General features: G+C 38.7%; 1 protein-coding gene across 1 annotated transcript in view; it reads left to right on the plus strand.

Moving 5' to 3' along the window:
* The window catches only part of LOC144082081 (teneurin-2-like), a 163,469-nt gene that overhangs the window by 83,335 nt on the left and 53,819 nt on the right, over window positions 1-26,315 (plus strand). Inside the window, exon 5 of the mRNA XM_077608915.1 lies at window positions 19,578-19,784. Within this exon, the coding sequence (XP_077465041.1) occupies window positions 19,578-19,784 (207 nt within the window). The remainder of the gene's footprint in view (window positions 1-19,577; window positions 19,785-26,315) is intronic.

Below are 26,315 nucleotides of genomic sequence, written 5' to 3' on the forward strand. Positions count from 1 at the left end.
CACCTCCATCTATCTTTAGACGCCTAGAATCTCCTCCTCTCTTGTGGCGCAAAACGAACTCGTGCTGCATTCTGCTCTTTTTTTTCTTCTGATGCGCCCGTTCATTTCTGTCTTCTTTTTTTATACGGCCTCATGCTCATCGGTCAACCAAGTCGGCATGCTGATGGACAGGCAGATCCCTGATTGAGGCATTCAGACTGTCAACACATTTACTTACCAGCATCCACAGAAGCAAGTCCTCAAAAACTGTCATTTTTACTGAGCTCACAGCAACCTGCCCTATGAGCATTTCTTCTAGATATTTTATATTTTCATCCTTTGGAAAATCAGTGTTTGGCTCATCAGAGGCTTTCACTTGTGTTTAATTGTCAAGTTAAGTGAAAGAAAAAAAAGATTTTGTCTTCACAGTCATTTAACAAGTGTTACTCTGTTTGCAGTATTGTAGCTCAGATTAGGAAGAAGTAGTAGACATTTGGTTTGGCGCACTGGGATATTGTGGGAGTTTCTCAATCTAGAAGGGTGAAAATGTGCACAGACGGATTCAGACGAAGATTTCCTGCACCCTGATTCTTCCTCTGCTCTGATTTTATCCCATGTCCCCTTGTTTGTCCTCTCCATCTATCTCTAGGGGATGAGACTGACATGTTGGAGATGAGAATGGCAATTTATGTTGTGTGTATCTGCGTGTCCAATCAACAACTTTTAGTATTTCGACATGCGCAAAGTGGGATAATGTGATGGAATGGGATGGGCATCAGCTCCATTGGGAGATTCACGAACAGGGGAATGGGTGGAGAGGACAAACAGACAAATTTGTCCCTGAAAGGTTGTGAAGAGATGCTCACACTCACTACTGGAGTGTGCATTTTGTGAGTGTTAGTACTTTGAGATTTATAAAAACAGAATGAACGCAAAGAACAGACAGTGCTGGCTGTATAGGATTCAATCTGTTCCTGGCTGTTTTCAGCAGAAGAACAGCCTTGTTGAATGATGGTTTGGCATTAGACTTGGCCTTCTATTGTTTGTGCTTCCTGTCACCAATTTTGCAGTTAATCCACTAGTCAGGTTTCCATCCAGTCTTTTCTCCCCACCCTTCTGGTTTTCACACATTTTCAATTTGATGTCTTGTCAACAAAACTTAAGAGAAAGCCTAACCAGTCCCCCCATTTATTTTTCACTTTTTGTGTCTTTCTAAAATGAAATTAGCATAGAAATGGCTTTACACAACACAAATGTATTCACGTTTCGAAACATTTAGAAACTTTTAGAACAACATTTTGTTGAATGGATCATCAGTAAATGAGGCGCTGCCTGTTAAATGAAGAAACTAATAATGTGCAGTAAACGATAAACAGAACCTCATCATCAGTCTGGTTTAATGATAGTCTAATTGATTTTTTTTCCATAAGAAAGGTTCCGACTGACAGTGTGAGCCACAGGCTAAAATTAAGTTTTGCATTACCCGTAAAAATAGCTTCCATTTAGAGCTGTCATTTGCTTGAACCTTTTGAATACTGTCTCTCACTGCTCGTTTAAAGAGGACTCTCACTTTAATACACGCAGCGGCAGCCGTCCTGAAGTGGCGCATTTTCCATCGTATGCTCCAGTCAACAACTGATTAAAATGTTATGCTCTCCTAAAGTCTGACCTAGACTTTGATCACATTTACTCACTAGAGTAGCTGCATACTGTTTATTGAGTTCATTTGATGATGTAGATTTTCCATTCACCACAGTAGTATTATTGCGACTAAAGTATTATCCACCGTTGGTCATCAATTGTGCCTCCAGAGTGACACCAACTAGGGCTTACTTTATCTCAAGGCGAGACGTGCCAGATGGGGGTTGTGGAGCAGTTAGCTAGATGGAAGGCAGAGGGCTTCAGGCAAAGAGCTGCCCTGCGACATCGAGGGGCACAAGCGGCCACAGAGCTGACAAGATGAGAACTGATATGCCCTCGCCATTTCTGTCAGTCACGCCACCTCATTAGGAGACAGAGATGAAGGAACCGAGGCTATTTAGAGGGAGACCAAGATGATTTTAGATGTGCGATTCGTCTCAGCAAGAAATTGCCTTTTTTGAAAAATTACAATAACAAGAAGTCTACACATCTGCCAAAATAAACTAGTTTAACCAATTTTATAGAATATAATTGCCTGTGTTTGGTGCACATGCCCGTTTTAGTTGCTGCAAAGGGGATATATTTGCTGTGTAAGCTCATTTTAGTTTGGGAATCAGTGGGAGTGGAACACATAGCATAAAGGCAGGGAAAGCTTAACCCTTTGGCTAAGCAGTGAATTCCCACTGTGGACATTTCTAATACATCCTTACACAAGGTTTGCCCTTGTCACAGCGACAAATGGGCAGGAACTCTCATGTATTCAGAGTCCTTCATAATATGATCCATAAAGAAGGGGGAAAAAGTCCTAACCGTCATGTAAATAACACACAAAACAATTAGAATGAAGATGGTTACACAAACTCTCTCTCTGATACACAAACACCCCATACACAGCCTATGCCTCTGAAGCTAAACAGTTGATTGATGGTCTAAGCTGTGAAGAAATGCTCTTCTTTATGTCTCTAAAGGTTTGTAATTGCTGCAGTGAAAGGATGCTCACTCGCCTGGAATATTGATCCTAATGGGATTACTATGCTCCACCAGAGAGAGGGTGATGGAGGGAAACTGATGGAGGGAAAATGAGAAAGGAATGAGTCGACATATGTGAGAATGATAAACAAAGATAAAAATCTAGTTTGTCATGCCTTTGTTTATTGATTCTCTATTTTATTTCAATAACCAGAAATCGCTTCTGTACGAGCAAGGTACTCCGTCATTCGTTAAGAAAACACTGAGCATAAAAATGAGTGGAAGAGGGAATGTTCCCCGGGGAGAAACCATGGAGGGATGAGGCATCCCACCACCCTTGCAGCACCTCTAGGATAGATGTTAGTGTTGTTGTTGTTGTTCAAGTTGCCGGGGCTATATATTTCTACCCCAGTAGCTACAAACAAAATGGGTTCAAGCTGAATGTGCGTGCAAAGTTTCAGAGGGGAATATAAGGTGAAAAAGTGTTTTCAAAAAGAGAGGGTTGGGGAGTGTGGGGTGATATAACTTCTACTGTGGCTGAACTGTGATGCAGAGAGAGTTTCAAAAGAGAGAACAACTAGAATAGCTTCTGGTCACCATATTTAAATGAGGGGTAAAGTACAGCTCACTGCCTGATTAGTCTCATCATTGCATTCTGATTTGACCCATCCCTCATCATGTACCCAAATTAATCAGTGCACAGCCATCAGCAATCCCAGGCATCCACATGCCTGTTTGACTGCACTAAACCCATAAGGAAGGCAATGCCATCAGCATTTGGCCAGACTGTACTCTGGAGCCATTGATACCCTTTGATAAACCTCGAGTCATGGATCAGGCATATGTGTGCTCCAAGTGTGCTCCAATATTTTGATACAAGTCCATCTGTTTAATCCTGAAAATCTCGGCAATTTGGATGTGTGACTCACTCTCTGATTCTTTGGCGAGTGCAAAAGCAAAAGGCACTTTATGAATAATTAGCAGAGAGGCTTTATGTTACTTCCCTGCCACAGTGGGAGTGTCTTGATGCCTTTTCATAAAGCAATGTGTCTATGAATGACTCATTGTTTAGCAGACTTTAAAAGTTGTATTCTTTTGTCCCTCCCAACAGGAGGTCTTCAGAGGAAAAAACTCAGTTTGAAATGAAATGAGAAGCATAATGAGCATAATTGCAAAGAAAGCTGTCTTAAATCTTGGCTGTAAGGAAAATAAGAAAGATTTACTTCCAAAAAAATAATAGAAATTCAACTCGATTTATGTGTTCACATTGATGAGTAGTAGCCAGGCACAATAGTGATCAAGTTCCCACAGTGCTGTCTTAACCTTTCAGAACTGCAGGAAACTCATACAAAAAAAGCATGAAAGGAGTTAGAATAAAAAGCAGATGTAATGAAACACGTGTAAGGTTAGGTTTGGGTTATTCTTTATCTGTGTACCTGCATCTTTCACCGAACTCAATACAACTCTCATTAATTTTTTTTAGACTGTTTAACCAGTAAGTGTGCACTAACTGATTTTAAAAAGCAAACTCGTCCACACTTGTGTGTGTCTTTAGCACTTGTATTCCTGCAGGTGGTTGATCCTTATCGTCTATGTCAGTCTGATGGCCCGTTGATGATTGTTCTTGACATAGAGAGGCCACAAGGACCCCCAGGGGCCTCTCAAGGGCCACCCACAATTCCAGTGGGTGACATTACTAACTTTCTCTGACCCTGCAGCCAGGACATCCTCATCGACAGCAAGTATTTAAGTTGACTAAGCCGAGCGGTACAGAAAGATTTAGAATTAGTAGTCTCTCTAAAATAATAATAATAGTGGCTAATTGGGTTGCATTCCTAAATATTCTAATGCAGTAATTGCATAGTTGTCAGTTATGCCATTTCATTTAAGTTCAGGTTTGGGTTCTCATTGTTGCAGTTTATTTGCACTAAGTTATTTTCTTTGAATACTTGCTACATATGAGAACATTAAAGAGGGGAACTTGATCAAAATTGTAAACTGTTTATTGGACTGATAAATAATCAAAAGTTGTTTTCTAAAGTCTAGTTGTATAATTGCTTCTTCTTTATCAGTGATTGAAAAAGTGAAAATGCCCTTCCCAACTCAGCCTGGGTCTGTCTGAGATTTTATGATTGTGAGGAGAGTGTCCATGTAGACTGTCCATTTGATATATGTTATATGGGAAACAGCTGATTATTAGTCCCTGTATTTATGATGCCAAAGAAATGGCCTGTTTTTCCCTAGTTATAATGGCTGGAGGGCCCAGCAGGTTTATTACACGGGTTTATGTACATTGTGCATATTCTTAAGCACATATTGCAGTGACTGATGTGACTTGTGTGTAATAAAAGACCGGTATAATGAGATCCCTAACTTTCCCTCTTTGAACGATATTTCACATTAAAAATGTAAATTAAAAAGTCCCCCTTCACCACACACGGACTAACCTCTCCTCTTCAGGATGTCCAAAACTATTTTCTGCATGACTGGCTTGGGGTAGTGGTATGGAGAACATGTTTCTCTGTGTGCATGTGTGTATGGCAGTGTGTCACTGTGTCCTTATGTCAGTCCGTCTTTGCCTGTACATAAACTGATTGTGATTGCATTTCCATCGCATTTATTCTGTGGCCTAACCTAGACGGTAAAATGGGATCAAAGGAGGAAACTCATCTCCTCTTCCCAGACACATTCTATTCCTGGCACACACACAATCTCGTGCACACAGAAACAAATAATGTGAATGGTATCCTCCATTACTCAGGGTATTATCATTACTAATGAGGTGTAAAAGATGGACAGAGATGGAGTTGGTGGAAACTGAAAAGTATGTGAAATCAGAGAACTGGAGAAAATCAAACTTTATTGGAGCATAATTTGTGGTTTTTACTGAGGATTGATTACATCTTTGCTACAAGAGGACAGTGTACTCTAATTTGAACTAAAATAATGGTGGGAAAAAAACACCAGCCATGCCTGCAGAGAGAGGCCCAGATGTAGAGATTGTTTGCTTTCCTTTGAGACTTAGAGTGTTACTTTAAGCATTACATTAGTTTTTACATTACAATAAAACAGGCGCGCAGTGGATGCAGATTTTCATCCCAACCAACGAAGATGATAGATTTTCACCAATCTGGTGCTTTAAAAGAGTAATCGGTTGATTGCAGTCAGGTGCTGCTTATTTCAGAAGAAACCTCATTGGTCAAACTGTTCCTGCTGGATCAGTTGAAACAAAAACTTGCACACACTGCAACCCTTTGTGGAATAGTTTGGACAGCTCTGATCTACAGCATTTATCCATCCAGCTATTTTAACAATCCCTTGCATGTTTTTTCAACTTGCCACACAGTTTTAAAAAAATCAGCCTCTGCGACCCTTGTGAGGGTAAATTGTACAGAAAATGAAAGAAAAATGTGAAGCTTTTTACTCTGGACTCCTGGATTATAGAGGGCCCCATCTGACTCTGGGATCTGATAAATATCCTCAGGTGTTGGCACTTTTTTCCATCTATTAGTTTTAGAAGTGCCACAATCCAGGTACAGTAACTGCTTAATTCATTGGCTTCCATTGATGGGAATAATTTGCTGTCAATCGCTTACATCTCTGGTCACGCCTGTTAATTTACTCGCGCATAATTGATATATATTTATCCATTCACGTCTCACCTGCAGGTTCTAAAGTGTAAATGTATTTCTATTCACAAATACATGATGATCAATGTATAAATGCTAACAACTGTGTGTATGGAGTGTGGCAGATGCACAGTTTATCTTCATCTTTTCTTAATAAAAAGGGCCACACTTGTTTTGTCACTGCATGTTAAGCTTGTCATTTCAAAATCATCATATCCTCCTTTTGACTCTTAGGTTCAACACTTATGATCCTTTTCTTCCAAATGCTACCAGTATTATACATATTATACACTGTCTTTCTGAAACCTGTAGCAGCCACCAATACCCTACAGATTCCTAGCACGTGTGTGGTTGTCTGATGTTTTCTACCCTACATGGCATATTTTCCCTTTTGTTCTTGCCTCTAACCATCATTATCCCTTTGTTGGGGGGAAACTGCCTCACAAAACCGAGAGAATTGCTCCTAATTCATCTCCTCTTTCCATCCATCCACATTTTCATCTCATTCTTTATTCAGCTGTTTCCCCCCTCTCCATCTGGCGCCTCTCTAACTTTTTGTTCTCATTTGTGCCATCACTCACTTCTTTTCATTCTCCCTCTCTTCCTCATCTTCCTGCCCTCTCTTTGTGACTGTCAAAGCTGCACATGACACACTCATTTGTGCTATAGTCTATAGCTAGGAGCCCTCTCGCTGAGATAGATGCCTGCCTATGAAAGATATTTGTTTCCTTTACTGTCACACCGCAATAATCAGCCGCTCTAACGTAATCAACATATTGCCGTTGCAGTAAATACAGCTGAGCAAGTAGATCAGCTCACATTTGTATGGGTATGTGAGCTCGGTTTGCTAGATGTGAAGGCTGTAGGGCTATATATTGATGCGCCTGCGTGTGTGTGTGTGTGTGTGTGTGTACTACATGTACCTGCAGTTGTCTGCATTATTTGGGGGCATAGGGGGAAGAGGCCTGTGACACACCACCCTAACTTTTCCATTCAACAGACAGAAAGAAAGGTCTTGTTGAAAAGCCAGTTTGTTAACAAATTACAGTTAATTATCTAACTTTCAGTTTCCAAATGCTCTAATTGGACCCATTTCTATCTGGTTCCTCCAGCTGGCATTTTCCATCCACCAAGAAGAGGAGGGTTAGCCTGGGAGAAGGGCAATTGGGGAGGCGGGGGTACGTTACATGTCTGTAAGGGTCTGTAGAGTGCTAGTGAATCTACCCCCTGGAGGTAAAATCACTTGAGCTGGGGATTGAGACAGAGGTATTAACACAAGATAATGACAAAAGGAAGGCTGATAGAAAATTAAAATGCAAAAGAATGTGCAAAGATGTGGACAGGGAGGATGTGCGGAGGGGGGTGAAGATGGAAAAGTGAACGAAATGTTGAACCATGAGCGACTGGTTGCTGGAAATCATGAAATTAATACAGAATACAGCAGCCACTTCCAGATTAAAGAACATGACCACCTTCAAAGTTTATCTCAGCAACTTTGTTGCAATGGCTTCTTGTTTTTCCCTACTGTTTTCCTCCCAGCATTCGACTGATGAATTAAGAAATGCTTCAGACGATGTTTAAAGAAAACAACACTGCGGAGGCTGACTGAGAATATAGCAGGGTATAAAAAACAATGAGGGGTGGCAGAATGGGTGGGAGGCGCTGAGATGCAAAGAAAGAGTGATGAAAGAGGGAAACAGGCCCTCTCCTGGTACTGCAGCATGATGATCAGTAGATTCTAATGAAGGTGCAGATGTCCCACTGGAGCTCTGACACCACTGGGAATGGCAATTAATGTGCTGAAATAGGATCCATACACACATACTAGTAACGGCACACATTTAGGAATTTCATTTAAAGAGCATGTACAATAGTTCCCTTTGCCATGGCCAGGGAAAGAAAGTTACGTGGTGCATTCATCCATACTGCATGTACATTAATAGAGTTTAATGTAAATGGGTACTGGAGAGTAGCATTGTATCCTATCAATCAATGGGTAACAGAACAGAATATCGCAGATCTCAAATGTTAAACTATATTCTCCATGTAACCACAAAAATGCCCTGCGTTACAATTATATATATGTAGCTATACAACACAATGAAAATCTTTTCCTTCAATTTTCCTGGTATGTAGCCCATCTGTGCACTTTTGGTCTGCGCCACAATTGTCACACTGGACTGTATTGATTATCATATTGATGTTTTGGATTCCATTTGTGGCATTGACAGATTATATTGTGGACATGAGGAAAGTAGCTAGTCAGATTGGCTCTTATACACTGTGGATTAGCTGGTTCCAAGTAAAGTTGCATTTCTATACTGTGAAATAAATACTTTTCAAGCAGACTGTGGGGCATCACAGTTATGTAAAGATGACGGGATAAACTGCTGAGATGGAAAAGTAGAGAGACGTGAACAGAAAAAGAAATAAAAGAAACTCTGTGTGCAGAAGGATGTCTTTACACATATATCCATGCATGCTTATGGTCGTGTGAATGTAGTCACCCATGATTACTTTGTCCCTTTATAGTTTTTTTTCCACAATTGCAGCTAATACTCTTATCAGGAAGGGTACTCACATTTTTATCTGAATGAATGTTATAGCCTTCAGAAATACATGAACATATATCATGTGTTCCTTTAAGTCGTACAGTACATCTTTTTATATCTTTTTTTATATTATTTTTATATATAATATATGTATTTATGTATAGATGCTATCAGGATAGGCATCAAAGGTGCTATATATTGTATTTAAGATGGAGGAGGGGTCTTAGTTACCTCTAGGTTAATGATCCCCATTAATATACACTAATATACCCCGGGTCATGTCATAATTAAAAATCTCATTCAACACTCATCTTAAATTGACTGGGAAAAAAAACCTGCATTTCGTATCGTCTCCTAGTTACTGTATGTAGTTCATAGGGATATTAGTGGGTGCATCAGTTTTAAGTGTGGTGGGTGAGGAGAAGCTAATGCCAAATCTCTCTTCACCTGTTCCTTTTGCATCTGCTTGACTGGGCACAAAAGGTTTTTCAGGTTGTCCCTTTGGAGAGTTGCATCACATTTGCAAGAGCGTGTTTGTGTAAAAGCATCACATAAATACACACTCTAGTGTACTTGTGGTTGCACAATGGCATGTAAAATCCATCAGCATGGGAACCTTCATACTCCCTCGATTCCTGTTGTCTGCTGATGCAAGCTGAGCTAATTGCAAGGTTGGATGATGATTTCAACAGATTGGCTAGGCATTTGATAGGTAAAAGATTAAAAAACATTTTTAAATATTACTGATTTTCTCGCATATATGCCGTATTTGTCGCTAAATAAGACTGAATCAAGATTACGGGTTATATGCGCTCAAATTAGACTTCACATGCACGAAACTGCAAGGTGATAACGCAAGACATTTATTTTGACATCCATGAATGAAATTTCAAGAATTTTTTTTTACCACATCTTGGATAAAACGTGAAAAAACTCACTTACTTGTCCTTACCATTGCTCGCTCAGGGTGCCACCTTCTTACCTAGGGATGACAAACCAGACCGCTACGCGCACACTTCCTGGTTGTACTGCTCACGTGACTCCCTTTTTGAATTTGTCTACGTGCAGGCAACACCCTTTAGGAATGTGCAATCGATCAAGCAATCAATTTATACAATATCTCAGAAATACCACGTGCAATGATTTTTCTTAAGATTTTCTCACTATTAAAACCATGAATATGGAGGTGAAAATTGTGAATCAGGGGGCGTCTTAAACGAGAGAAATTGTGGAATTCAACAACTTTCAGTCAATTTTAAGGGTACGGCTTATACACGTAGGTGACTAATATGCGAGATGAATAGTAAATAAAGGAAAGAGGAAAAAGGGATGGATAGAAATTGGACTGTTGATAAACTGGTAAAATGGCTGATTGATTTAAAGATAATAGAATATGCAAGGATTAAATATATTTGTATCAATAATGATGAGATTTAAAAACAAATCAATGGTTGATATTCTGAAATTGATTGGGAAATCGTAGAGTTATTGATCAGCAGGACTTCATTTCCAGGCTATAAGGAGGAATGGGGAAAAAAGTTGTTTGGATAAGTCGGCTCTAAAAGTAGGTCAACAAAAATCTGTACCTCAAAGCTCAACTGGCACCAAGTTTGCTGCACAGTTGATGTTTCCACACAGGTATTAAGTGAAAATACAGATACTTGTGTTGATGCTGGCTAGTGTGTTGGGATGATGAAGTGTCTTGCAACATCTGTACAACAAAGATTTTTATTTTAATTGGGTACTGGCCACATTGCAAAACAACCATGTTTTGCTTCAAACTATTTTCTGTAGGCTGGCAGAGCACTCATGGCAGGGTTACCTTCCATAAACTTTGACTCTGTTTATCAAAGAACACCAAATAAACAATATTTGTCAAAAATGCCCCTGCCAAAAACACATTTTCCAATGAAAAATCTTCTTTTTCCCCAGTCATTCAATTACTTGAACGAATAATTGATACCGTTAATTTAGTTGACATGCACTGCCCATCATTACGTAGGACATGCTCCATTTCCTGCTGTGACCCAGATAGTAAAGCAGATCAGTATAGAAAATGCATGGGAAGGAAAATGTTGCTAAGTGTGGATTGATGGATAGATAGCTGTCCAATCTCCGTTTGCTACATCAACAAAAAGACAGACAGACATGGCTGACGTGGCTCTCAGAGGCTTGTCACTCAGCGCTCCCTGTCAACAACATACATATTTCCACTCAGCCGTCCATGACCAGAGAAGCTCTTACATCAGAAGGCATCCACATGAATAGTGAATGTAACTCTCTACCCATCATGCTCACAAACACAAGGCTGCAGGAATGCAGGTAGTGCATCCCAGTTCAGTTGCAACCTGGAACATGCAGCACAAATTTGTGATAGATTCTCAAAACATTATGATCAAACTAATAATGTGCTTGTAATTAACATCTGATTCGCCGCAGCAGCAGCTAATAATACGATGTACGATGAGGACACCTAAGTAATGAAGAGCTCAAGGTACAAGCTTATTCTGGGGCCAAAACACCTCATAACATTTGCAATAAGAGGACATTCCAGAAAATCAAATCCTCTAAATCCGCTGTGCAACTAACTGGGAAATAAATTGGGATTCTAATATAATAAAGTTGTGATAATTAAGGTCTGTGGAAGTAATCAGGAAAGCTATTAAACAGAATTAAACTATTAAAAGTTAGTCAAAAGTCAAGACTGGAACACAATTTGAGTTTCATTTTATTGTTTAGTTTGTTTAGTTAGTTTACTGCAACTTGCCTTTGAAAATATACACATGAATCGAGAGTATGGTTATATGTCGCAAGAATTGTTCCTCTATGAAATAATCCCATCAATGTTGCTGCTGTTTTTTTGTACTTTATCATTTGTCCAATACTGTTTTGATTGCATTTCGGATCCAATAGACCTCAAATCTGTGCTATGCAAGATGTTTCTCAGATTGCAAACACACAAGTGTCCCAATTTAATAATTACTCAGATTACTCTGTGGTATATACGCATCTGGAATGTTCAATCCTGACTCATCCTCCTCCCCCCACCTGCATACTTCAATCTACACAATTACTGAAAGTGAGGTATAGTAATTATCTTTGATCTGGTTCCTTTTTTCCTCTATATCTCTTACTGATCTGTCGTTACCAAAAATAGATGTAATTATCAGAGTAGCAGGCATTTTTCTCCCTTCAGCTACAGAACAATATTCATCATGAGCGTCTAAATACAATTAGTTCATACAGATCACAGTTACTGCACTATAGCCCCAATCTTTTTAATTGTCGGGGAAATTAGCGCTGACTGAACCACACACATACATTATAAATACTTTGTGAGATCACATGCAGTATTCATTGAAATGAAATTCATCCATGAGGTTACACATACGTACAAAGCTGATTTTACCTTCTCAAGGACCTAGTGAGTCTAGGAAAACAAATTATTTCATTCAATGCTCCCTCCATTTATTCATATTGATTTTATACCCCAAAGTTTACATTGTTATTTTTCTTATTTTAAGCATTGTCATAGCCCATAGTATACATCATAGGCAGTTATTGAGGTTCGAACAGACTGCACGCTCAGGTCGGTTCTGGTTAGGCAGGGCGAGACCCAAATCTATATTTGCCAAACTTGCGTCTTTTACAGACCGTTATCATGTAAGATCTACCATTTACCGACATGAAAAAAAGAGCATTGCCATTGTTTTTGCTGTAAAAAGTTGCAAAGGTATGTAATGGTAAATGAGTATCACATCTATAAAAGGTATATCTTTATATGACTTCTGGTTTCTTTTTATATATATATTCATATTTAGCATGTAGTTTTTTTGTAATGGCCTAATTTACCAGGTTTAATAGGCAGAAGGTCTGAAGGTCTCTTTTCAACTATCCCATGTCATTTAGAGATTTTTTTTAAATGTATTTATGTTTTTAATTGAATCGGTTCTTGAGAAGTTCATTAAGAAGTTAAAAAAACTCACTAACAAGACCAATCCTAATTTATCTAACATACATTCCCAAAAAGTTTTAATTGCCTACACACTTGTGTTATAGCTTATGCACATCCATTGAGTCTCCGTTATTTGTAACAAACAATGGTTCTTCAGTACACATTTTGAAACTTATTTGCTGTTCTAAATGCGTTCTGCAATGTATGAATATTTCTGCCGTACCAAAAAATATATACTAGTCTAAGGGTCATACACAATTATATATTATTTACTATACATTTATTGACCCTCAGTAGGTCATTTTAGTTTAAATACAAAACAAAACATTGTAGTAAATGTAAAAATAGCAACACACCCAGCTACTAAAGTACAATTAAGCAAGATGGTAGTATTATGATACACGTTACATTATTCATGCAACATTCTTTATTAATTTGAATATATTTAGATATTTTATATTTATCTACTTTTTAGATTGCCTCATCCTGTACACACATTCTTTCTGTTCAGGGTTTTAACCCTGAACATGCTCAAGTGGCTGATCTGTGTTAACAAAAAATAATAGACTTCATTTTAACGGAATTATTGTTCTTATTTTCTTATTGCACAACCTATAAATAGCAGGTTTATTGCGTATGAATTGTCACAGTGTGCGCAGACACACACACATTTCACACGCGCCAAAAGATGATGACTCTCTTGCAGGTTGTTTTAGTCTAAAGAGCATGTTTAGTGGTAATAGAAGGCTGAGAGAATGACTGTCTCTTTGCACCTGGGCAGGCTCACGTTTGTGTGTTTGTAACATGCGCCAGTGTGTGTGGCTGCATTGATGTGGAAAGAGGAGGCTATTTATTTTGACTGCTTTCAGAAAGGGTTCAAAGAAAGAATCTATAACAATACCATCAATCCACAACAGGAGCAAAAACATGTATGTAATCTATATGGAAATTCAGTCTTCATGGTTGCCCCGAGTTACACAGTGGACATCTGACAATGGACAACATGAGTATAGCATTCTAATGTGTATACTCAAGACACGCACCTGCTTCACAGCAACAAGAAGGCATGTTTCAATTAGCAAATGTAGGGAGGCTCTGGGTTGAGTTTGTGTGGTTAGGTCAAAAGATGAAGTGTTTTTTTTCTTCTGTTTTTTTGTTTTATTCCGTGGGTCTTTGCTCTTCTTAAAATAAAAATGGAATAAATGCCATTCATGTATCTTACATTGCTTTAATATATAAAGTAATTATCCATCTGCAAGGCTATGACATTTGACTTAAAGTAACTTCTTTTAAAAGTTCTCTATACCCTTAGGGAAGAATACACTATCTTTATTTCTGAATTACATTTATAGTAAATAGCATTGGCATTTTAGTTATATAATAGCTTTCGCAAGAAATAATAATCATGTTTCTCCTTCAGTCTTTGGGTAAAACAAATTTAATATACATACTGTGCCCTTGATGACATGAATGAAGAAAATTAAAAATATAAAATTAAGATTGAACCAGAGTCAATATTTCTTTGGTGTAATAATAAAAAAATATTTCTCTTTAAATTGCACCACAATTATGCTTTAGGTAATTATAAAATGGAAGTAATTTTATTCATATGGTGTATCAAATCCATAAGGTAAACCAATACAATCAAAGGAAACCACATGAACTAAATAGCAATGATACAACTTGACTGAGATTAAAGTCTGGGAAATTGTGTGGGGTGTTATGAAATCAGTATCTTCCAACAGGTAACATTTGACAGCAATTGGAGAAAGGTGAAGATGCAGTCCAGGTTACACCCTGGATATTTTTTCGTAAAATAGTCAAATACAATAATTAACACTACTTTTTTAATGTTTTGCTACCATACAACATTTATTTAAAGTCAATTCTTTTTAATGTCATTCTTTGGCATAGTGCAAAATACAATTTACTTCCCACTTAAAAACAACTTTGACTTCTTTATGCCACCCAGCTTGGCATTTATCTTCTCTCATCTTTTTCTTTTATCAAAACATCGAAGGCGTGTCTTTCTTTTGGGTGAGTGTGTCACAAAAAAGTTTGTGGATTGCAGCCAATACAGATTGGGCTCTGATTCTGTATCGGTACAATTGCTTGACTTTGTGTGCATTCCTGTCCACTCAGTTCAGGTCGCAGTGAATGGGAGTCTGTCACCATTGGCCCTGCAACTGATTGGCTACCAGTTCCCTGTGTGGTCTACTTTGCAGCCAGAGCCAGGTGGCTGAAATGTTTCAGCAATATAGAAGATGAATTACACATTTACAGCTTTGGCAGGCGTAATTGGAATGAAACTGATGAGGTGCTGAGAAATTATTGGGCCTGACTAGTGATTGTCGTCAGTCACATCCATATAATTGAGATAACAAAATTTGCAGTCAGTTTGATTGTGTATATGTTACCCTATTTTTCTTATTCAATACCTAATGTGTCAAATAATTTGACTAAACACAATTGATTCCCAACTATTTTTAATTAACCATTTTCTTGTCAAAGCGAACATTTCACAAGTAGTGTGATGTGAAAGTAGCGGCAAAGCCAAAGAATCGATCTGGCGACAGGAGAAATGTTACTGTTTAAAACTTGGTAAAGGGTCACAGTTTCACATTATAATTCATGCTGGCCTTATTGCTTATCAATAATTTAGAGAGTTTTCATCAGTTTTATTTACTTTAGGCAAAAATATTTTAAAATCTCTGTGTTATGGTGTTTGGGCATAATGTTTTGTATATCTGTGCAGCATTTTCCCATGCTGCTGCTTTATCTGAAGGCTTTCGTCAAGAATACTTTTTTTTTGTGTGTGTTTTATTCGGAAAGGGGGACTACATATGTTTGGGTTGGAGTAATGCAAGCAAAGATGAAAGAGAGAAAAAGCATAGCTCAAGGCCAGAGAAGGCCAGACTGTGTTACACATCAAAGACAGAGACGGCGATACAATCGTCTCTTTAAGCTGCAAAAGCCCATCTTTATTAATTAAAGCTCTGTCTGCTGCGCAAGTCTGTTGAACCACACTCTTATCTTTCACTCCACTCTGTACTCGTCTTATCCCTCCTTCTCTGCAGTAGCACTGATTACAGAAAAAGGCCGGGGATGTGACAGCACACATTCAAGATTTGAAAAGCAAACAGGAACCACTTATTGATAGCTGCAATGTGTGCCATCCATTTGTTGTACTCATTCCCACAAGTGTGAATCTCACCACGCTATTAGATAGCGGAAAAAGGCATAAAGGAGAAAGGAAGTGATGGAGATGAGATGGAAGAGTTCGATAACAACTCAAAGGGCCCTAAGATGACATCCCATGAATGCGGAATGTAATGCAAGCATGTACATGTGCACACACTGATTGACAGCTCCCCCTCAGTCTAACATCTGTGATGACAGCAGCTGTGGTAATGGTTCTCCACATGTGCCAGCATGGGTGTGCCCAGTTCTTCTTTTTATCCATCTTCCTGTGCACAATTCATTGGCGCATTTCCAATCTCCATCTTATCTCCCCGTCATTATTTCTCTAATTGACGTGCAAACAGATTGACAAAATTGCACACCAGGAGCAGTGAAATTAGGGCAGCATCGAAAGTCGAGGGATGGGATTATTTCCTTTTCACTGTTGTCGTGCAGGTGTGTAGTGGTGTGAGACCAAGGCTGGGAGGAAATATGGAGTAGATGAAGAGATGATAAACGGATCTCGTTAGAAGGGTAATTTGTCTATCCTTTTCTGACGGCACTCCAGCTGTCGTTCCATCCCTCTACTCTCTGCACACCCTTCTCAGCAGACCACTGCTCACCTCAGCCAGATGGGTGGACGGATGGACGGGGCGAGGTGGGTGGGCGGTGGTAACCGGGGGACAGAAATAGCGGCAAGGACAGGGAAGAGAGGCGACATTGTAAAGCCGACGAGCGGAACTAAGCCCGTTGTAATGCCACAGCAGAGTTGTGAAATAATGTTATATCCAAAAGTCAAAGATTTTCATGCTTCACTGTTGCATTCCTGACAACTGCACTTTGTCACTGCACTAATCAGCACATTTGATTTAAAAGTGAGGGCTGGGAAGAAATACCTACAGATGACCGGAGAGGCGGCACAAAGATGGAAAGAATCAGATTGTACAGATTACCGTGAGAGCTCATTGCCAAGCTTTTGTTTTAATAACACAAACCAATTTTCACTGACCTTTCTCAGAAATTTAGCGGGCAAAAATGGCTGAGTTAAGGATGCCCCACAGCATAATTGCCGAAGAGATTAAAGTTGCCTTAATTGCTTTTGGCCAACTATAGTAATTTTTTGTCTCTTTTGTAATTAAAATGGTTTAAAATATTAATGGCTACCCCAGAAAATACATCACCTTACACCATTCAGGCTAATTGTTTGTGTGAACACACAATAATGCCAGGCAAAATGAATCATGCTTGGAATTGGGCTGCTATACGCACGCCCATAAGAAGTTGTTTACCATTGCATACTGTCACCAACATCCTTATTAAATTCCTTGTATAATATGCAAACAACTATATCCTTTTTCAAACATAATTAGGAGAGCATTGTTGATTTTACAGGAGATCAATTGCTTGTTTTACATAAGTAAAGGTTGTTTATGCCCTTTTATCATTTGTTTGTTGGCTTTTCTTCATTAATTCTTATCACCTAAATACCCTGTCTCAATTTGCTTAATTTTTTTCATTGAAAAATAAGTCTAGAAATTTTTATTTTTGTCATTCAGTCCAATATTGTATAACTCATGTCCTTTCTTCAAGTTGACCTCTGCATAGACACAGCCTACTCCTTCTGCCCTGTCATGTTCCCTTGCCATCTATTCCCTCATGTACGACCCATTATTTGCTCTGCCATTGCTTTTACATTTATTCTCAGTTTGAATTGATGAGATTGACCGGAAGCACGCACATGTGAATACACAATTGCCTGCACACCTGCGCACGCACACACACACACACACGTGCCGACACATTCCTATATTGAAGATAAATCTGGACCTTTCTCTGGGGTGCAGTTAATGCCTAGGCGGGGATCGATGCCAGCTCCGGTTTCCATGACACACTGCTTCAAGCTGGGCCAGTTTGAATAGGACGGACCTCTGGCTCCTCTTCTTATATATGGATTTCTATAAAGACATGATGGCACCTATTGAGAAATGCATCTCACATTGATGAGACTTTATGCCAATACTCTGTTTGATAGCACGCTAAATTGTTTCATGGCACGATATTGCATGCAGAGGAATAACATCTTAATTTATTAAAGTCAATTTTATCGATGCCTGATAATTAAAAGCGACATTTTTATATCTATTTAAAATACATCTGTATATGGTGTATTGCTATGCTATGCTGTGATCAAATGGGAGATCAACTCTCAAAATTACACAGACGCCGGAAGTGGCATTGGTTTGTCTCATCTGCTTTGAAACGAGGTCAAATGCTTGCTAGTAAATTTGCTGCAACAAATGTTCTGGTTGAGCAAGAGAAATCCATCCATTCCATTTAAGCAAAAAAAAAACATTTGGTTGACAAAGTCACTTCTTTGTATGGGTTTTAACAACATTCAGCAAGATCTCATCTCATTTTCTGAACCGCTTTATACTCATTAGGCTGGTGGGGGTGCTGGAGCCAATCCCAGCTGTCTCTGGGCCAGAGGCGGGGGACACCCTAAATCCAGTCGATCGCAGGGCACAAGGAGACGGACAACCATGCAAACTCACACCCATACCTAGGGGCAATTTAGAGGATCCAGTCAGCCTACCATGCATGTTTTTGGAATGTGGGAGGAAACCGGAGTACCTGGAGGAAACCCACACAGGCCCGGGGAGAACATGCAATCTCCACACAGGTGGACCGACCTGGACTTGAACCCAGGACCCCTGAGCTGCGAGGCCGACGTGCTAACCACTCGCATCACCGGGCCGCTCTAAAAAAGAAGATAATATACAATATAATATTGTAACCCTGATGTTCCTTGTGAATTGTCAAAAGCTGAATGAAATGTGATGAGCTAAAAACAAGCTCACCAGAAGTTCCTTTTTAGCACCCATATATATAAGCTTGTACCATAGGTGTATAACAACACATTATTCTGTGCTTCTTTTTTGTTCCACTGTAAATGAAATCTTAGAGCCAAAGGCTATCATTTAGTTTGTACAATCAAGAGGAAATACATGATTATCATAGTGACATTTTCCTCTTTTTAACTATTTAATTAGTGGCTATAATAACCTGAGTTCTTTAGTGGATTAGTTGAACTCGGTGTCCTAATTATCAGTGTTGTTGATGGATTGAGCTACAAATATGACAGATATAATTATTCTATATTTTGCTCTTTCTCTAAATAGAATTTATTAGATTTGCCTTTGTCCTTGATTTTCAAACCTTTGGAGAGTAGAGCGATTTTCTCCATCCGTCTTTTGTCTCTTTGGTGTACGGGACAGCCTGATTTTGTCCACATGTCCCATGGCTCTGGCTATTTAAAGAATGACTGTTCTCGTATCGTACCCATGTAGAAAATGGCTGTAGAATTGATGTAGGTCCCAATTGAAAACTCAAATCCCATCATCCCATTCCAGTGAGACGGAGAGCACATTCTTCCTTTTTTTTAAAATAAAAAGTTGAAGGCATAAGTCAAGCAAAGAATAAATTTGTCAAGTATTTAAGTTCATTGAACTTAAACACATAGATTGAGTTCATTTTTCATGAATGAACTAACACTTATTCACACAGATTATAAATTTTATCTGTACCATCAAAATCAAATTACATCACAGTCAGTCCTCACCATCTGTTTTGTCAAACTTTCACGGCTCATCTTTCTCTCCTTCCATCCTCCAGGTCGCCCAATGCCTCCAACCTCTTCCTCTTCCCTGCTCCCTCCGTCCCATCCGTCTTCTTCGTCCGTCCCACACCACCCCTCTCCTGGTCCGTCTCCGCCCATCAGGGAGTGCCAGGTTCCCCTCCTGGAGAAAAACTCCACCCATTCTCACCTGGAGCCCCACCCAGATGACTCATACTTGCTCCGTGCCCAGACATCCTCCACGGGTAAGAAAACTACCCATTCATCCACTCTATCATGCTTTAATTTTATGAATATGTTCATGCCATTCATCACATCTTCACATTATATCATTATGCGTCCATTTGCTGATCTTATTTAGATGCTGGCCAATCAATAGCTCTACATTGTGCTTTTGTCTTTTCTACTCCAGGCACGAGAATTGAAATATATATAATTTATTAATCTTTTTTTTAAATTGGTTATTTCTTTAAATTTTCTTTAACTATAAGAAAATGGATGTGTATAAATTATATCGTTTTTATTTTGGAATACACTTTAAAAATAACAGCAAAAATGTAATGATTGATTTTATGTCATATTTTCAAATTAGTTTCCTATTATGTTGTTGGTTAAATTCACTTTTGAGAGATGAGAAGATAAAATAAATACGTAGATTTAAAACCTGCGTAATAGAAAGATGGACTGAATGGGTAATATTGTGAAACAGCCTATTCATTAACAAAAGGCAAGCAAAATGAGTGCATTTAAAAAGCTATTCAATTCAAGTGAATTAAATAATTATGAAAACACTGATGAAGTAAGTCATTTGCACAATAGTTTAAAAAAAAGAGAGATAGAGAGACCAAAAGGAATTTGATTGTGGAATTAGCCCGCTTTGATAATTTTAAAAAGGGGCAGAAACAACACAAGATTAATTTATTTCATTTGAATTATTGTATTTTATGTACACATGTTGTTTTGTTTTTAAATATGAAATGGAACAAAATCATTTAAATGAACAATGCAAATAACTTAAACCATTTTTGTGAATATTTGACCAAAATTTCATCAATGACAATCGGTGATTCCGTTGAAATTGTGGTTCAACATTGACTTTACTAAAATTAACATTAGGAAAGGAATGGATTGAAAGATGGGCATATAAACAGACTATTTGTTGTAGATATTTACATATTTATTATCAGTTTGGACTTATAACTACATTAAAATAAATGTCCCCCTAGCATAGGATAGCAATGATCCAAGTTACAGCAACCACATTTTCTGAGCTATCTTTGCATAGCATTTATTTAATTATATATAATACAGTTTGCTGTTAATAATCTGCACAGACTGAAATCTAAGGGGATATAAATCTATAAAGCAGGTGACATTGTGTTCCAAAATAATAGTAAAGGAGTTTGGCCAACTCTCAGCTTTCTCTGTCATCGCTTGAAATTCTCTTGGTGGTAGTCACAGGCCCTGTGTGCTAGTATCAGCAGCTTGCAGCAATTTATTTCCCTCTACGCAACTGCAATGATGTACATCAGCATACACATTTGTCTTAACAATTAGTAACTGTGGGCCAACTAGATATATCTTTGTGTCCCTCTCTGTCTCCGCATCCTTGTTTCTCTTTTCTTTTGTGTCGCTGAACTTGTAATCAGCAGATATATTTAGCCAAGGTCGGATGGGAGGGAAAGGGAAAGTCCTAATGTGATTTTTGGTGGAATACAATCTATTGTTAATGGTGTTAGGCTCTCCTTTGATCCAGTATAAATCTTCATTAGGGAAGGCCCGGGTCCCAGGTTCAAGAAGAACGTGATTAGGAGGCTTTTAAAATGACGTTACATCAGCTTTCTAATTGGTTTACTGTTTGCTGGGGTAACATCAATCATTAGCCCAGTAACCACACAGCAAATAAATTCACTCTGCCACTGACACCCTAATGGCAGACTCTGGCAAAGAAGGAAACTGAGGCTCAAAGGCACACTCTCTCAATGTCTTGCTCTAGTTCACGTACACCCACGCTTTTTGTTCTGGGCGGGGGTTTCAAATCTCGGCTGAGCTAATAAACATAGAGGCTGCAAGCAAGGGCGACAAACCTTTGAAGTTGTTTAATGGGACTTCTTCAGTGACAGTATTAAAAGACTAAATTAAAAAAAACTTTGGTTTTTATTACTTTAATAATGAAAGAAAGATTTGGAAAGTTACCCGAATCCAATTAATGTAGAAAATAAACAAACACCCCAGATAACAAAGGCGATGTTGAGAGGTGCTGTAACAGTGGAGTTCAATACTTGGAAAAGTTGGGAATCCAATGACTGCAAAGTGTTATTGGCCATGGGTCTTTAGATTGTTTTCTAAATGAGTTTGGAGTGGCAGCCTGGCACTTTCCTGGCATATTGGAGGACATGTAAATGGCTTCAATTAAATAAAACACCCCACATGTTATTGCATGTCTGTCTGCATGAAGGAGGGCCTGTGTGACCATATGTGTTGGATGTAGAGAGTGGATGCTGAGAAGGAAATGAGACTGGCCAAGCCAAGCAGAAACTGACCATAGTGAGATAATCCTGAAGGAAGCGGCATCCTGTCTGTGTGTGCGGGTTGGCAAAGTAGTCTGCCATTACCAAACCTAACAGGTGGACAGACATGTCTTGTGTTTTTTAGTCAAGCATGACGGAGAATGCAATGGAACACAGTTGCCGTGGATTGGCTGGGAATTGGGTTTGCGAATGTTTATGTGGGAATAATATCTGGCTCAGAGCACATGTCTGGGAACATTTCCCCAGAACGCCAGGAGAGCTGAGACGGCCAAACGGAGCATAGCTGAGCACTCCAGGAAAGAGCTAACGTTAGTGCTGTCTCTAGCCATTTATTATGCATGGGGGAAAGCTAGGCTATTTTTAGACTTAAAGTGACTAGCTTACTGCTGCCAGGGAAGTCAACTCAAGTCACTGCTAATGTGATAAATTTTTAATTGCTTTGTTGGAAAAAATATATACAGAAACAAAGGAAAACCAAGAACATGTGCACGAATGTTGTCTTTTCTAATAATGCTTATGTAAAGGTAACATTCCTATAACATCATGTGTGCATTCATATGCAAATGTATGAGTGTGGGTGAAAGACACACATCTGTGCTCATGGTTTGTTTTTGGCTGATCGTGATTACTCTTCTCTAGCGGATTATTACCTTCTAATTAGACAAAGATGACTCTCCAAGGCAGAGGCATGTGTTTTCATGTGTTTCAGAGTGTCATTGTGCAAGTTTGTTCATTGTACAAAGGAATGTCTTTAATCAAACTAAATCTTTTCACGCTGGACTGTTCAAGTTACAAAATAAAAACTATTTATCATTGGATAGTGAAAGTCAACCAACCATTAAAAAGTTCATAACAATGGCATGAACTCTTTACTATTGCAATATTGGACATTGAAACAGTCAAATTGATGGCAAAGGTTGAACGTCTGCAATAATGGCATCTCATTCTTATTGTTTTCAGCAACTACTTTGCATCAATATACTTAGTACAAACTGAAGTTTTGTGTGACTGGGATTATTGGTCAAAGTTTAGAGGGTATTTACCTTGAGAGATTAAGCTTTGACTTTCTGTGACTTTATTTATTGTGCCTATGATGAAAGCATTGTGAACGTTTGTGTGTGTTTCGCCTCATGCTCTTGCCTGTTGACATATTAGGATGAAAAACATGTGTGATGAGGATTTGCTCAAACTGCATGAACTAACACTGTCAAGAGTGTAAAGAGACAAATGGATCAGCAAAACATTGCATTGAAAACTTTACTGTTTTGTCAAAGGAAGGATGGGAACAGGGGACGTGACAATTGAGCTAAAGAAATTGAAAACGGAGTGAAAGGGGAAAAAGGGTAGGCAATGAAGTAGAGGGGTGGCAGAGCTGCAATGAGGCTGCTTAGCTGCTGAATACGCATTTCTGTCCAAAACACACACACACACACACACACACACACGCATACACACATGCACATTGAGCCTAGCAACTTTTCTCTGTTATCCACAGAAAATGTCAATAAACACTTTGTCTATCCAGGGCTGAAAAATAAACTGTCTCAGCTGGTTCCTCCTGCCAGCTGGCAATCCGCTCACAAACACACACTCCGTCTCACACACACACAGGACAGTGTTATTTAGAAGTGAGGCAGGTTAGCAGGCTAATGCCCCTCTGCTGAATGAGTCTCCTTTGAATTGGAGGATATAATGAACTTCAAGGGATTAGCCGGAAATGAACCCTGCGGTTTATAGCGACTGTCCTTTTCGTTGGGCGCCAGGGACATGGTGGGAATAAGCTGGGTCAGTCCACATTGCAGTCAGATGGGCTCTGAACGTTTGTTGAGATTGAAAACCCAACAGAGATCGTTGAGAAAATATTGCCACAATTGCTGTTTACCCAGTGAGTGAAAGAGAGGAAACAGAGATAAGGCAGAGGGATAAAATAAGATCTGGCTGCTCCCTAATTGCTCTGTTTACCCACCACATTTTATCTTCTGTCAAACGGGATTTCTAGTAGAACAACCTATTAGCCTACCTACAGCCTGTATTTAAGTAAGTGGACGATTCCAATGGATCGGTCTGTTATTTTCATCTTAATGGAGTCATTTGCTTGAATTGTACCCTTTTTGTGCAGTGCGTGTCTCCGCAGGGGGGGCTTATCTGATATGTGTTCTCTTCTGCACTTCCGTTACAGGTGAAGAAAAATAAATAAAATTGATTTATGTTGGCCTTTTTACTCTTACAGACATAACTAATGTTATCTAACATCACCAATGATCACTATGTTTGAAATGGGAGAACATGTATTTTCTCTCATCAACTTTCAAAAAATAAGAGACAGAAAAACCAAACAATTAGCCTTTGTCTGTCAAGCCCATGTGAGGGCTGTAAGGCTTCTTAATTGGACGTCTTATATAACATTGCAACACATTTTGAATGTGTCAAATAATGCATGTTATTCCTTCAATACTAATTTAGTCAAACAATCACTTATAATACTTCATCCTCAGTATACTTTACTGTAGGAAATGCCTTTTATCTAGTGCATTGTTCCCTTCTTTTTGCACGAAAAATTAGAAGGCCAAAATGAAAAGGGAAATAATACAATGTCTAATGGGCTGCCTAATTTTGATTAAAAAAGCAATGTGAGTTCTATTATGCTTCCATAAAACTGTGGCTCCGTCACAGATTTTAGTTTTAAAAATCATAAACACTGTCAATTGTAAGTTATAAACATAGTACTGCTCTGTTTCACTGTGAAATTTTAATGTGTTTGAATGCAATTAAACTATGTTTAACTAGAGCCCTGTCATACATAATCCTCCTCAGAACTAGAGTTGCCTTCCAGTATTGTGGCCACCACCAATTTTTAAAACTATTCCTTCTCAATCTGACTCTGGGCTGGGTGGAACATATTGCAGTTGATTTTGGGCAGGAACTGGCTGAGAGGGTTTCTAAATTAGATGTTTACATGCATGAAAAATGCTACAAAGGAAAGCCTTACAGAGATTCAACCCTTGGACAGATCTGTGAACCAGAGGTGCTAAACAGCGCCAAAGGCTATATTTCAGACTTGTAGTATTGTTATACCAATTTTATGCATTTTTGTAAAGCTTTTGTAGTTGTCATTGTCCTTTATTTTACAAAGGTGGAAAAAAAGCAATACACAGGGAACGTCTACCTGTTCATATTTTTCCTACACTCTGTGTGCATAAGTATAAACTAAGAGTTTGTTTTTGTAATTTTTTTAAAATGCTGGAGTGTTTTACTTTGCATCAGCGAGTGTATGCAAATAGATGTGTGTTTGTTCTCCTATGAGAGTTTCTGTATTTGCAAACAGATGTGTGGTGTCTATTTTGTTAAGATTAGGTCAGGCCACCGCCTCACCGCTCTCCTTTCTTTCACAAGCATATGTTCCACAACGCCATGTCGGTGGCACCCATCCCTGTGGTATTTGAAGCAGGTCACCTTCCAAGCAGCGGGAATTACAAGGGAGCCCATTGCCCTGTATCTGCCCTGAATACTTATTAAAAATAAATATTGAAGGAGAGAATTAGACAATACAAATCTCATATTCTTTTGCTTTGTATTTCCTCATCAAATTCAAGAATATGTTGAGTATATGATACCATATTTGACTGTGTTGCGAGAGATTTCTTTGATGCCACTTCAAGGTGTATCTACTGTATGAAGGTTCTTGCCTATGGATGAAATAAGTAAAGTAACATGCAAAGGGAGCCACTGGAATATTTTACAATTCAATGTGTTCGATATAGAGAAAGGAATATGTGGACAGTTCAAAGATATCTTAATTTCATATTAAATAACAGTTTGTAACGGGTGTAAGCTTAGACGTGCGTGTGTATGTATGTATGCATGTAAAAAATATATATACATATATCTTGCGCTTACTGTACAGTATCTGCTTTATCGATTTCTATGCAGAAACAATAATACAAGCTCATGGTTATGATGCACACAGCCTCAGACAGAAATAGGATGTTTGAATGGGTGTTGTTGTCTGGGTCATCTGGGTTTGTTTTTCAGCTCTCTCACTCAACAGTCCATTAGCTCAGTGCTGGAAGGGCCAGTATTAGATTCTAGCTGACATGTTTCGCCCAAGTCTGAGAGCAAGGATGAGGGAAGAGCATTCTATGCTGAGTGCTATAATATTGCTCACACAAACAAATGCATACACATTACCTCTGCTGTAAAGTTAAAGTGCTGCTAAAACATTGAACAATATATATAAAGATAAAA

The sequence above is a fragment of the Stigmatopora argus genome, chromosome 9 (genome assembly GCF_051989625.1).
Source record: "Stigmatopora argus isolate UIUO_Sarg chromosome 9, RoL_Sarg_1.0, whole genome shotgun sequence".
Classification (NCBI taxonomy): Eukaryota; Metazoa; Chordata; class Actinopteri; order Syngnathiformes; family Syngnathidae; genus Stigmatopora; species Stigmatopora argus.